This window comes from Periplaneta americana, chromosome 8, assembly GCF_040183065.1.
Source record: "Periplaneta americana isolate PAMFEO1 chromosome 8, P.americana_PAMFEO1_priV1, whole genome shotgun sequence".
Lineage (NCBI taxonomy): Eukaryota > Metazoa > Arthropoda > Insecta > Blattodea > Blattidae > Periplaneta > Periplaneta americana.
The window spans coordinates 136066725-136080791 of record NC_091124.1 but is presented as its reverse complement, the minus strand read 5'-3'; the positions used below and the strand labels follow the sequence as shown (position 1 = coordinate 136080791).

At 37.3% G+C, this 14067-nt stretch overlaps 1 protein-coding gene across 1 annotated transcript in view; it reads right to left on the bottom strand.

The window, feature by feature from the left end:
* Positions 1 to 1006: 1006 nt before the first annotated feature.
* Positions 1007 to 14067, bottom strand: part of TTLL15 (tubulin tyrosine ligase-like 15) — a 177574-nt gene continuing 164513 nt past the window's right edge. The window contains exon 11 of the mRNA XM_069833686.1: positions 1007 to 2458. Within this exon, the coding sequence (XP_069689787.1) occupies positions 2348 to 2458 (111 nt within the window). The 3' untranslated portion in view covers positions 1007 to 2347. The remainder of the gene's footprint in view (positions 2459 to 14067) is intronic.

Below are 14067 nucleotides of genomic sequence, written 5' to 3'. Positions count from 1 at the left end.
CGATGTGTAAGCTCCATGCGTGTTCCGTCGAGATATCCAGGGTTTTTCCCACGTAGATCTATTTCTCTTCTGCCTTCTTCAATTCAGAAGAATTGCACACTACAGCGGCCGAAAAACGTTGTGTTTCTGCCATAGTTGTAAACGCACTGACCAGCCTGTTCTCTTCTATATGCTCGCAACACTTTCTCTCACTCTAAACTGTCTGCACCATGTAAACGGTCCGGAGAGTAACATTAGAGTTTAGAGTTATATAAATATCATGAGAGCTTCGCTAATGGGTTTAGAGAAGCTATATTCTGTCACCGTGTAAACACTCCTTTAGAGAGCTCTCCTGATACTTTAGATCTTCTCTCGCTCTAAACTGTCGCCGTGTAAACCTAGCATTAGGGTTACAGTTGGCATCAAGATACATATTTTATAACCAATAAACATTAATAAGCACTAGTTTGTTATATTGTTAAATGGCTATTATTATTATTATTATTATTATTATTATTATTATTATTTCATATACGAATACGTTGACATTCTTAACTCTTAATAATAACTCATTAATAATAATTTTTAATCACATACCTTCATGTTCGTCCTCAGCATGAGACATTGTAACCTCAGTTTTAGTCCATGTGGATTAGACCAGTAGGTATCATTTTATAATGGAAGCAGCTTATTGGTTGCAACATTGAAATTGAGGCGAGTGATTGGAGCGACGACACAACAAATTGAAAACAATAATACAATTTTATTAAATTTCAGAGACCTACCGAATGTTACGCTCGAGGTCGCTCAAAGACCTGCCGAATGTTAAGGATGAGACCGGGGCGATAATAATAGTAAAGAGAAAATAACAATGGATTGGCTACAGTTACAGATTAAATACATTATTTTAAAAACAATAATTAGCTATTAAACACATTATTTTTAGAACAATAATAATTAGCCACAATAATACATAGATGACTTCAAATTTGCGAATTAAATATATGATTTACTAACAATAAATAGTAATGAAGAGATATTAGAAGAAATGTCTCGAAGTTATAAATCACATACATAATTTAAAAATAATAACGAGTAATAAAATTTTTATACGCGAAATTAATGTGGATGAGATCTAATACAATATTTTCTTTTCAGAATAATTTAACATTTCACAATTTCAGAAATATTCTATTCAAGAAGGACATAAAATAATTATAGGCCTAAGATTTAGAGTTCGTAAGTATACTGATTAACGGTTTGGTAAATGTGTAATTTAAAGAGTTAGTAACAACTCAAATTCGTATCTTTCACGGCAAAAAACTGGACAGACATATACGAGGCGGATCCAGAAAGTAAGTTTCCCGATTTTTCCCTTGAAAGTAAACGTAATTAGCCGTGTCAATTGCGCATGCGTAACAGATCTATGACGTATCAATCATATGCTAGCCGGACAGGTCCCGCCTGGTGCCAGTAGCGTGGCAGCAATGGTCCGAAATGGAAGCTCTTATTCCTTCTCCCGCCGCCTGCGAGGTTCGGTCGGTGATAAAGTTCTTTAATGATAAAGCATTGCGCCAATTGAAATTCATCGGCGGCTCTGTCAGGTCTATGGGCCAAACATCATGAGTAAGCAGATGGTGCGTCGCTGGTGTAGGCAGTTTTCCGAAGGTCGTCAAACTGTCCATGATGAAGAGCGCAGTGGGCGACCGTCCCTCATCAATGATGATCGTGTTGAGCTGGTGCGGCAGTGCATCATGGAGAACCGTCGCTTCACGATTAGGAGCTGAGCAGCCATTTTCCGCAGATATCGCGATCCTTGTTGTGTGAGATTGTCACTAAGCATCTGCTGTTCAAAAAAGTGTGTGCCAGGTGGGTGCCGAAAAACCTGACACCCGAACATAAAATGCAACGTTTAGGACCAGCACTGACATTTCTGCAACGGTATCACGATGACGGCGACGAGTTCCTCGACAGGATCGTCACGGGCAATGAGACTTGGATTTCGCACTTCACCCCGGAAACCAAGCAGCAGTCAATGCATTGGCGGCATAGTGGATCTCCGGTCAGGACGAAATTCAAACAGACGCTGTCGGTACGGAAAGTGATGTGCACGGTGTTCTGGGACAGGAAGGGCATTCTGTTCATTGACTTCCTTCCAAGAGGTGAAACAGTGAATGCTGACCGTTACTGTGAAACACTGCGAAAATTGCGACGTGCCATTCAAAACAAGAGGCGTGGAATGCTTACTGCAGGTGTTGTGCTCCTCCATTACAATGCTCGTCCACATACGGCTCGGCGCACAGCAGCTGTTTTGACGGAATTTGGCTGGGAGTTGTTTGATCATCCACCCTACAGTCCTGATCTTGCTTCACGTTTTCTTGGACCTCAAGAAATTCCTGTCCTCCGGTGAGCGTTTTGGCAACGACGAAGAGCTGAAGACGTCTGTCACACGCTGGTTCCATTCACAGGCGGCAGAGTTCTACAACAGAGGGATACAAACGTTGATCCCACGATACGACAAGTGTCTCAATTCTGGTGGTGGCTATGTTGAAAAATAGCTTAAACATTGCTGTACCTGTTGCCAATAAATGTTTTCCTGAAAGTGTGTTCTTTTTTTTTAATAGGGAAACTTACTTTCTGGATGCGCCTCGTACTAGATTTAACCTGTGAGCTAAGCAATGAATAAAAAGCGTCTGACGTGCTGATTAAACGATGAAAGAGTAATGGAACGGATAAAAACTCTCTCCGGCGCCGGGATCTGAACCCGGGTTTTCAGCTCTACGTGCTGATGCTTTATCCACTAAGCCACACCGGATACCCAGCCCGGCGTCGGACAGAATCGTGCTGATTAAAGTTTACTATCTTTTGAAGTTCATTCAACTGTCCGGACATTACAAAGGCAACATCGTAGCATTGTCCTATAAGCTCAAAGGCTCTAGTATGTTGTCCATCAAATTAAATAGTATCTGCGAGGTCCGATCACAAATCACATAAAAATAATCGTTCAACTAACTCTCCATCTGTAGATATATCAATTAGTTTCGCAATTAATGAGCACTGGATTTTTGCTTGATAATTGCGGTGTCGTCAATTTGAATGAGAAAAGTTCATTTCGTGTTATTGATTCTGAATTTCTGCAGAGCTTGTTCACATTAGAGAGACAAAAGTTCTTTAAAATTCCCTCGATTTATAAAAGGTGAATTTTCGTGATTTCCGTGGAAAGCTAGTTCTTTGTTTCGATAAACATAAAACAGCAATATTTTCTACGCGTAAAATCAATCTGTTAAGCCTGACATTTTCATTATATTGAGCAATATGTAGACGTGTGTTTTCTTTTAAGGGTGGGCAGAAATTGTATTCTGATTGAGTTTAAGATTTGTGACTTGTAAAATAGCCTACGGTATATATTTTTACACGTTCTGCGAAATCTGGATGTTTATTGAGAGTCCGATTAATATTCAACCAGTCATATCCGTTCGAGTTCCATACGCGCTACTTTATTTCAACTAGCAAACAAGGCTAATAAAATAATTTTTTTCAACTAATTGCTGCCACGTAAGCAGGAATGGTCATTATGGGCCGTATTCATAAACATTCTTAGCGCGGGCTTCCGGTGGATGATCAGCGAACTAACGTTTTTCGTATTCATAAACCAGTGTTAGCGATATGATATGAATACTGTACAAGGAACCAGTCGATAGCCGGGGCTAGTTTAGCACGCTCGTAGCGCGGGCTAGCGAAATGTCTATGAATAGCGCCATGTAGGTCTTCCAAAAGTCTAATAATGTAAGACGTAGGCCTACATTTGCACTTTTATTATTTACTTACTGCATTGATAAGATAAGAATTGGTGTTGGTCTTCCTGTTGAAAATAGTAATAATATATCAATTGTGCCATTCTTTGTTCACTGAGACAATGTTTTTTTCTAATACGCTACACCATATTATTAACTGGATTTATTCATCATTACTCTAATCAACTGTTACAAATAATAATAAATATGAGTAAACCTAAAACTTATCAAAGTACGTACTAACATAATTCTGTGAACTATCTAAATAAACTAAATACTGATACTTAACTGCCTAACAATGATTTAACACACTTTTTTTTATAATTCCGCATTGCAGAGGCTAGAGATGGTTTGACAGGACTAAAATTAAATCTGCTTTAGAGATGCAGCCTAGCCTCGAAACAGATATTTCACAAACAAGCAAAATATCGTTGTCATGGCAACCTGGTGTTAACATGCAGCTCCTTCTCAGAGCTTCTGCACAGAGCTTCACTTAAGATATACCCTAACAGGGTTGGGTTAACCCTTCGAGCATTAAAGTAAATAGAGAGGGCGTTCGATATTACTCTACCGGATGAATGTGGCACCAAAATAACAGCTCTCTCAGATCAGCTGATCTCGGGCAAAACATTACACAGTATGTTTACGAACAAGCAATTTATTGCAATGATTGCGGATATGACAGCCTATCCTTGAATGTATTAAAATAAAAATAAAAAATGTTTCGGTAGATCCTAATTGAACAAGTGTCTTGTTTTAATGGTTTGTTTTATAATAAAACATGAAATAACTTAAAGATAAGCCTGCTATAATGTCTTATGAAAATGTGGGACACTTTTACTGTCGACGTTTTAATAAGGAAATTGCAGTTAGAAGTTACTGAAAATGTATTAAGTGAGATTGAAACAAAGGAGTTGACAAAAGGAAGGACACTATTGTTTTTAAAAAATCTTTAATCACGGCATTTTCTTTACGTCACTTCACAGTACTTTGCACTTCTTTGTCTGACAAGTACCCTTCATTTGGGGGGAGTGAAAACATAGGTCATGTAACTTTTATTGATTTGAAAACTATAATAGTGTGAGAAAGTAAAGTTGTGTCTTACTGAAATATTAAATATAATAGCTATGATTTTGTGATTAACATCTTGAGGGCTCTACCGAACCTTGTATTTTAGAAATTATTCGTAAGTTCGGCAAGTTTATTTACTAGAAAAACTGGAATATGGGCCTAGGCCTACCGTGTCTTTATATAATATTTAATTCACAGAATAATAAAAAATATAATTATGTAAGCCCATAAAAAGGAATAGGTCACAAACTGGCAGCTACTTATGCAAAGAGGAAGGGAAAGAACATGATTTTTCGCTCTATCGCATAAAATGAATGTTTGAAAAAATGTAACGAAACATATTAACCCATTATGTTTCAGAGTTTTAAAATTTCCTAGGTAATTATACCTACCGTAGGTAACAATGAAACTGGATGTCTTGTAAATTATAATTAAATCCTCACAATAGGCCTTATAAGTAAATATAAAATAATAATAATAATAATAATAATAATAATAATAATAATAATAATAATAATAGGTACTGTTAAAATGAAAGCTTACAAATGAAGTCATTACACAATAATTATTTATAAAAAAACTAGAGGAAAATAATATTTCTACGTTATTTCACATACATTGGATATTTATACTAGAATAAAAACAATTTAAGTAACAGTGTAGGCCTAACATTTCTTCATTTTTATACATTGTATTCTGGTTTTGTTTCAAACCTGAGTAAAACTGCTCTTGAATCAATTCATTTCCTTATAAATCATCTAGCCTATGTTCTTTTTTTTTTACCCATAGTGGAAGTGGAAGCTTCAGTCACAAGCGTTGTGCACCTCTGAACTGACTGAGTGTGACAAGGAAATAAAGAAAACTCCAACGCCGAAATTTCTAGATCATTGAGCAGTACTTCGATGCCATTTTCTTAACAGTTTTGAAAATTGGTGGCGCTGTAATTCAATTTTCGGCTAAACTAGCACTGAGGTAGTTCCCTTTATACTCAGTTTATACACCTAGCACATTCGAATCTCAGGCAGATTAGGTTTGGTTAATTTAGGCGTTTGTTATGCCTTGCATATACGATCAACTGCATATCCACAAAAAATTCCTTCTAAATTAAACGATTTTCACTTCAGAAAACACGGGAACTACCTCAACGCTAGTTTCACCTAGATAACTGTTTCAGTTCATCCATATACTTATAGCCAAGGTGGGAGGGAGACGAGCGGGTGCAATATGTAATTACCATTTTAAAAATTTAATAGGACACTGTAGTTACTTTGTTGAAATAACTTGAGACCTATTGGAGATTCGATTGCAAAACTGAAACAAGAACACGAAACGAACAGGGTAATTTGGTAACTTGAAGTAGGCTTAGGCTATTTATTTTTCTGTATTTGAATTCGTAAGCGTGATGATACGCATTCAATAAACACACACAAATCTGCTCCTTTTTAAAGATAAATTTCTGGCAGTGAGGAAATCGTACATGCACTCAAGTTTTCCAAAATAAACACAATTAAATAACGTTATCGCGCTTTAATACATTGCAGTAAGGTTATTAATATGCATCAAGTGTAACCACCTACGAAATATTATCGTTATTTCTATGTGCCAAAATCAATCCAAAACACTCATATTCCACTAGACATACATTGGCCTTTCCATATCCAATATCGCTTCTGCCCTAGATCAGCTGATCGAACTCTGGTGCCACTGCCCAGCAAGCCTTGCCCCTTCTACAGGTGCTCTAAAATTCCCCTTACAAACTTCTAGGACTTGTTAAGGGGACTGAGTAGATAATATTTTGAATTGGAACCCATGACCGGAAACGTACCGTTTCCGTGCTACAGCCGTTTGAAGACATGTTTTTAACGCGACCACTTTTACAAGTAATTAATTTTATTATGAGGCGTGACCCAGTACATCACTTGTTTTACAATTCAACTCATTAATAACCAAAGAAACAAAATGCAAACTGAATCATTTGTCACAAACACTTTTGTTTACAGTTCAACTTAAACTGTTTTTGTCCTTTTCAAATGATGGTTAACATTCAAATCCACTACAAATGCGGTTCGATGTGGCGACCACAAACTTCGTTGCACGCATTGTACCTACGAATGATGTTTTGGTAAACGCGCTCTATCACACCTACGAATGATGTTTTGGTAAACGCGCTCTATCACACCTGGTGTATCTGCAATCTCTCCTGCAGCGACCACAACTCGTGCCACCAGATCTTCTGCTGTCTCTACAGGAGTCTCCTAAACCAAACTCTTCATGCGACCCGAGAGGAAAAAGTCCAATGCAGTCAAGTCCGGTGATCGTGGAGGCCATGGAGGATCTGCCGTAAGCACCCCTCATCATGTAACGCTTCAGGCGGACGAATCGGGAAGCTATTACTTGTAGAGACACGTGACGTACGTTCAGATAGTGCTTGCTTTCAAACGGCTGTAGCACGGAAACGGTACGTTTCCGGACATGGGTTCCAATTCAAAATATTATCTACTCAGTCCCTTAACAAGTCCTAGAAGTTTGTAAGGGGAATTTTAGAGCATCCTGTATCTATTTTATGTTCGAAGGGTTAACCCTTATAGCAGCGTCGGCAGAAATGCCATCGCGATGCCTGTTACTTAGTAACGTTGCTGGGGCAGGCAAGGAATACGCATCTCCCCTCCCAACCAACCCTTTGCAAGTGCATTGTACAAGCAGCTACCAGTGGCGTAACATATAGCTTGTTAAGATGGGCTCTGTCCAAAAGTAGGAAACGTGTATTTAAAGAAGAATGGGAGGAGACGTATTTTTCTTGTGCTTATGGAAACAATAGTATAAAAATTATTAAATTATGGTTTATTTAACGACGCTCGCAACTGCAGAGGTTATATCAGCGTCGCCGGTGTGCCGGAATTTTGTCCCGCAGGAGTTCTTTTATATGCCAATAAATCTACTGACATAAGCCTGTCGCATATAAACACACTTAAAGACCATCGACCTCGGCCGGGATCGAACCCGCAACCTCGAGCATAGAAGGCCAGCTCTATACCAACTACGCTACCGAGGGCGAAACACAATAGTATATGTTTATTGTGCTCGAAAGTTTTAAAGTGCATTTATCAACACAATATTAAACGTCATTATAATGTAGCCTATGTCATAAAGCGCATCAGAAGATCACAGGTATTTATGAGCATTTAAAATCCAAATTGCAGTACGAAGGACAATAGCAAAGCTTAGTAAATATGTACGATATGGTGCGATCATTCATTACAATAATAGATATGTGGAAATCAAGTTATTAGAGAGAAAAAAAGTTTCCATCATTCCCCATGGTTACAATCTTTTTCTGATATTTCTGAATCAAATTTAAATAATTATGCTCATCTAAATTAAAACAAAAAACAAAAAACAAAATTTCAAGAACGGAGATTCGGTGATTTTAAAAATATTGCAAATGATTTCTTACTTTTGCGAATCCTTTGACCATAGACATAAACAAGGTTAAGCAAGTAGTAGCCGATTTACAGAGTGATACATACTCGTATTTACAAACGCGGTGCAAAGACATGTGTGGTTTAAATTTCTTTAAAATTCCGTATACGGAAAAATATGCTTCCCTTAGGCTATTTGCCGCTAATATACATAGCAACTATGGTTCCACTTACAGTTGCGAACATTTTTTTTTTTTTCAAAATTGAAACTACCGAAATCAAAATAAAGATCGCGGCTGAAAGATGAAAGTTTGTTAGCTATCTTGAGATTGGCTACTTGTGACAAACTTAGAATTCTGTGACACCTTGAAAGTTACGGTACAGTAAATATGAAGTTTGTGATGGCTGCATGCCACTGATCTGAGCGGGCCCTCAACCCTACCCTCAGCCATGCGACGTCATGTGTATTGCTGGTTGCATTGCCTGTTGTCATCGTGAGTACAATTCTGCCGATGACTGCCGTAGGATAGCCTCTGACTAAAGACCTCTCCTTCAGTGGCTGTCAGTACCTAGTACACAAAGCCAGAAAAGAATATGGCGACTTGGTTAGAACTAGGAAGTTCAAATTTAACATTTACATTAAACGTTATAAAATCTCATGTAAAAACAGATGTTAAAAGCGTGGTTTTTAAGCCAAGAGGGTAAGTGCCGTTTCACTAACTTCACTTGACGAACAGCCACTGTACAAATCACAGTTGCTGCTTCTGCACAGATTAATATTCTACTTTGCTCAGAAAAACTAACTTTCATTCGGTGATCATCGTGATCCGATAAGCTGACAAAGAATATGGCGAGGATAGATTTTACCTGGAAATACTAATTTCACTGCACTCTATTCAGCTCTCAGCCCATAAGCGTGTATAAAATCCCAGCACTGGAAGTTTCCTTCATGTCAAGGGTGAGGGAGAGGATGAGTGGGAGGGAAATGACAATGGTAAAAGAAAATAGATTAGTGCTGATATGTGCTGATCATTGCTGATATGAGCTGATCAGTGCTCATATGTAAAAACAATCCTGCTTTACGACTATCTTAAATTGCAGTTTTTGCAATGGAATAAAATGTAACTTCATTGCAGGTTGCAATATTATTTTCCTTAGGATAAAAACTGTATTGAATAAATGCATGTACAACATATTATTGCCAGAAAGTCTGTAATACATTAATGATGGTTTTTATTACTAGCATTTTTGATAGGTCATTTTCAATTGATGAAATAAAAAGTTAACGTACATTTTTTTAATTATTCATTCATATTTTGTTTTTGAATGTGTATAAATTGAGAATTAGTTTTAATAGAGGATAAACAGAAACAAGAGCGTAATTTTTATTTCTTTTCAAAACTATCTACTATTTTGTGTTTATTATATCTGTCCATGTACGTACAATCCCATGCTCTTAGTTTTAAGTTCATTTTCTTAACCAGTGATGTTTCTACAAAGATAATAATCAGAGAAATATTATAAAACTGTAAAAATATACACTCAGGTAATGGAAAAATAAAAGACTACAACTTAGGGATAATGTACTGGTCTAATTTAACGATCAATTCGATTCCTGTTCAAATACACTCATGATATCATGAAGTTTTGGCTCATATTTGCGTCATTTCAGGCCTTAACATTCTACGTAGATCCTGAACTGGAGTAGCCTTGGCTTGACGTCACGTACCGTACACTTTTTTCGTTGAGTAATTTGGCTTCTTTCTCCTGGGCAGCGCCAGAGAGCGTTGCACCTGTGTTGAAGGCCGTTAGACCTGTGGATTCTTCCGCGTAATGCAGCAGTGATAGCGTAGCAGTGAATTCCGTATTTAGGAGGTTCTTGGATCAAAGAAAAGTACAGTGTGACGTCTGTCGGGCAGCTTTCCTAACCTTCAGCAAATTACCGTAGTCCGAATTATTCACTTCGCTCCGTTAGGTGGAAGCAAGCACTCTCATTCACATAATTATTGGATTTCTCAAATGTCCTTATTCTCATTGAAGAGATTCGCCCTTAATAATAATGATCATAATTATAATTATAAAAACAACAGAATTAGAAGATTTGGCAAGATCTACTCGAGTGAAGATGGTAGGCTGCTGTATCTACATGCTTTCTGATGAAAGGAGACGTAGAAAATCTCTACGACACAGAACACACAGCTTTACTTCCTCTCCGGAGGAAGCCCTACTGGGGATTTTATCGTCATCTAAATTGATCGTCCTCGGCCGAGCTTGAGTACGCGAACTTCGGATCCAACGACTAGCATGGTAGTAACTAGATCTTCGAGAACGACTAGCATATTAGTAACTACATCACCGAGAACGACTAGCATGGTAGCCTAGATCATATATAAAACAGATCGCTCAAGCTTATGTTAAATTTGGACGCAACTGGAAAATAACGGACGCTATGCGTCGCTAGTGTCGAGAAATGAGCTTGCAATAACAAACACTAGATGGCAGAGTACCTGAAAAGTACATAGAGTAATACGACTGTGGGAAGACTTTTTTACGTGATGCCACCTCCAAATTTCTTTCTCATTGTAAAGTGAGGTTATGTTACAATAAGACTTTGATGTGTCGCTAAATTGTAGCATACAGAAGCTTGTTTTACCCAAATTCATCAACACACATAGATGACATTTTGGTACATGGCTGATATAATGTTGTTTGCGTTCAATATATAATCTGTCATCATTTGATGTACGATATCTAATTGTTTTTAATTTTCAGTATACAATACCTCCCTAGCAACAACTATCACAAAATACTAAAAAGAGCAGATTTGTCTGCGTTTGTTGAATGCACATCATGATGCTCACGAAAAGGCACTAATTTATTTTGTGTGACCAAGATTACAATTTTTGAATATGAAGGAAAAGCAGGTATCCCTCTTCTGAAATTTATCCGAAAGGGGAAGAATTACAACTCCCTCCCCCTACACGTTTTCATTTTACAGGTGTATTATATGATGCGATATTGAAGCAGATAAATAATAACTGTACATTTCTCGTCCACATTAAATTCAACGTGTTCATAACGTAGACCTGATATATTGCTTCATGTAGGCTACACAGCTGGCAGTGTTCTTTTTACAAATAAGCGGTCGTACTAATCATTTTCTTTTCATCTGAACTATTGCTAGAATATGCGTTTGTGTTTTTATTTGCTCTGTATGTTGTTAAATAACTACTGAACATCGTCTTTGTTTAACAAATTGTTCAAGTATTCGTTTCATATCAGTCTTACGGTATTGAATTATGTCCATAACGTGGGCGAGATATTATCAGGCTGGAAAATTCGCTCTGAATGCATTTTTTTTTACACAATTTCGCTATACTGGAGAATTAGCACGGTCACTTTGAACCGTGCCGTTACGTTTAGCACCAAATTTAAGTAAATACACAATGTCACCAACATAAGAACGTGACGTTGGTGTGTGGCGTAGTTGGCGGGAGAAATTTTTTCTCTCTCTGTCTACCTCCTTCGTTCTGAACATTATTGAGAGATAGCACCACTGTTAGCGACAATGTGTATTTGCGTAAATATTGCGAGTAAATTATGACGAGTGCCTTAGATGAGAGGCTCGGGACAGAAACAGTTTTGCTGTAGCGCATGCGCGGACCTCTCATGCAGTGGGAGCGTGATCCTTACTTGAATTTATTTTTGCGTGTACTTGCAGATTAAATGATTGAGATCCCTTCTTGCTCTGGTTACAGGCCTTGCATTTACGAAGGTTATGTTATGTTATGTTATGTTAGGTTAGCTTAGCTTAGATTAGGTTAGGTTAGCTTAAATTAGTTTTGGTTAGGTTAGATTAGTTTTGGTTAGGTTAGCTTAGCTTTGGTTAGGTTAGGTTAGGTTAGCTTTGGTTAGGTTAGCTTAGGTTAGGTTAGCTTAGGTTAGGTTAAATTAGCTTTGGTTAGGTTAGCTTAGCTTTGGTTAGGTTAGGTTAGCTTTGGTTAGGTTAGGTTAGCTTTGGTTAGGTTAGGTTAGGTTAGCTTGATTTGGTTCGTCCATGTAGTAGTTAAAATTATATGATATGACAGTTTTTGATTCGTAATATTGTTAAAAAATAATAGGCCTATAATGAAAGCGGTGAATAATTTCATGGTCCTTAAATTTTTTTTTCGTAGAAGGCTAGGTCTTTTTCTATAGGCCAGAAATAAAACAGCAACGCCGTCATAATTACGTACTTTACGCTTTGGCGAACATTAACCGGAAATTTACTTTCCGTCATTTTAATTGTATTCCGTGAAACACATCTTTTTTCCTGTTAATTTCCTTGTGATAACCTAGTTTATTATCTTATTACATCTTCATTTTCATTTAATGCATTCAAAAAACCGCCGTTGTACTACATAAAACCTTGAACTTGACTAATGGAGTGAATTATTTAAGAATATAGTCGCGAATTTGACTACCACCATTTCGATTATATTTTGTTTGATACGGCTCGGTACGGCCCGGTGACTAGTGGCCAGCGAGTAGAGTCGACTATCGATATTGGTCTGCCGTGCGTATTATCCAGTTGTTCCCACAATTTTCTAATTTTCAACAGATTTAAGATACCCTGTGCGGTTTCTCTGCCAATGCAGAGTTAATTGCAATATACGGTAATTCTGTTATTTTCCTGACACTTTTATATCCGTTCTCATAAACGTACTGATTTAGATTCTTTACCCTACTGTAGGTATTTTGCTCTCTACAAATCATCGTTAGTCAAATGAAATAGCCTATAATAGTTGTTTGTAACGAATTAGTAGACAACCTCAATCCCTCCTGACCGCCTCCCTTACGAATTTCTTTCTAACTTTAATCAAATTTACTTTATACTGGTCCTTAAATTACTGAAACTAGTGCTGAGGTAGTTACGGTGATTTCTGAAGTGAAAATAGTTCAATTTATAAGGGTGAAATCAAAAATAATTTTTGTAGCCTTTCCTTGTCCTTAATTGGAAATTTGAGTAACTTCATATGACGACAATATTTCTTCCTTCTTCTGCAGTTAACATAATCGCAGATGGACATTTCTAAATGAAGTTTGTTACACAGAAACCTTTGAGACAATATTGACACTTGAAATTCTTTATATAGTTCATCTATAAGAGTTAAACTAGCGCTGAGGTAGTTTCCTTCATACTCCGCTTATTCACCTTGCATACACGAGTCTGTAAACAGGTTAGGTTTGGTCAGTGCTGTCATGGTAATTTTTTTCTTGGCCATACACCCCACCCCTTGTTTTCTCCCTTGAAATATATTTTACTCTCCTCTCTCTATCTCTCCAATTGCCATTTAATTATTTTTTTTTAATATTAAAGAAGAAGTAAATAAATTGTTTTGCTTTACAATTTAATTGTACAAGTTTGATTTAAAGAATACACCATGTAGCACCACCATAGATGCACACTTGTCTCGATGAATCTTGGAGTGTATATTTGCAGCACTTCTTGTTTTTCAACCATTATTTTATATAATTCTGGATTCCAGTGCTGAAGAGGTGGATAATTTTTGTTTATGAACATCAAACAAAATAGGTACAGTAGGAACAGGAAGAGATGATCTAAGATCTGTATAGATCTCCACGTACAAAACTTAGGCACCATATGCCGTATGGCTCCTTACAGACAAAATTTTCATTTCCCCATACGATTAATTAAAAAAAATTGTAGGTTCCATACGATATATGGCCTCATGTGGCCTCCATGACAGCACTGGGGTCAGTTAGTTTAGGCACTTTTACACCTTGCATATACAATCAACTGC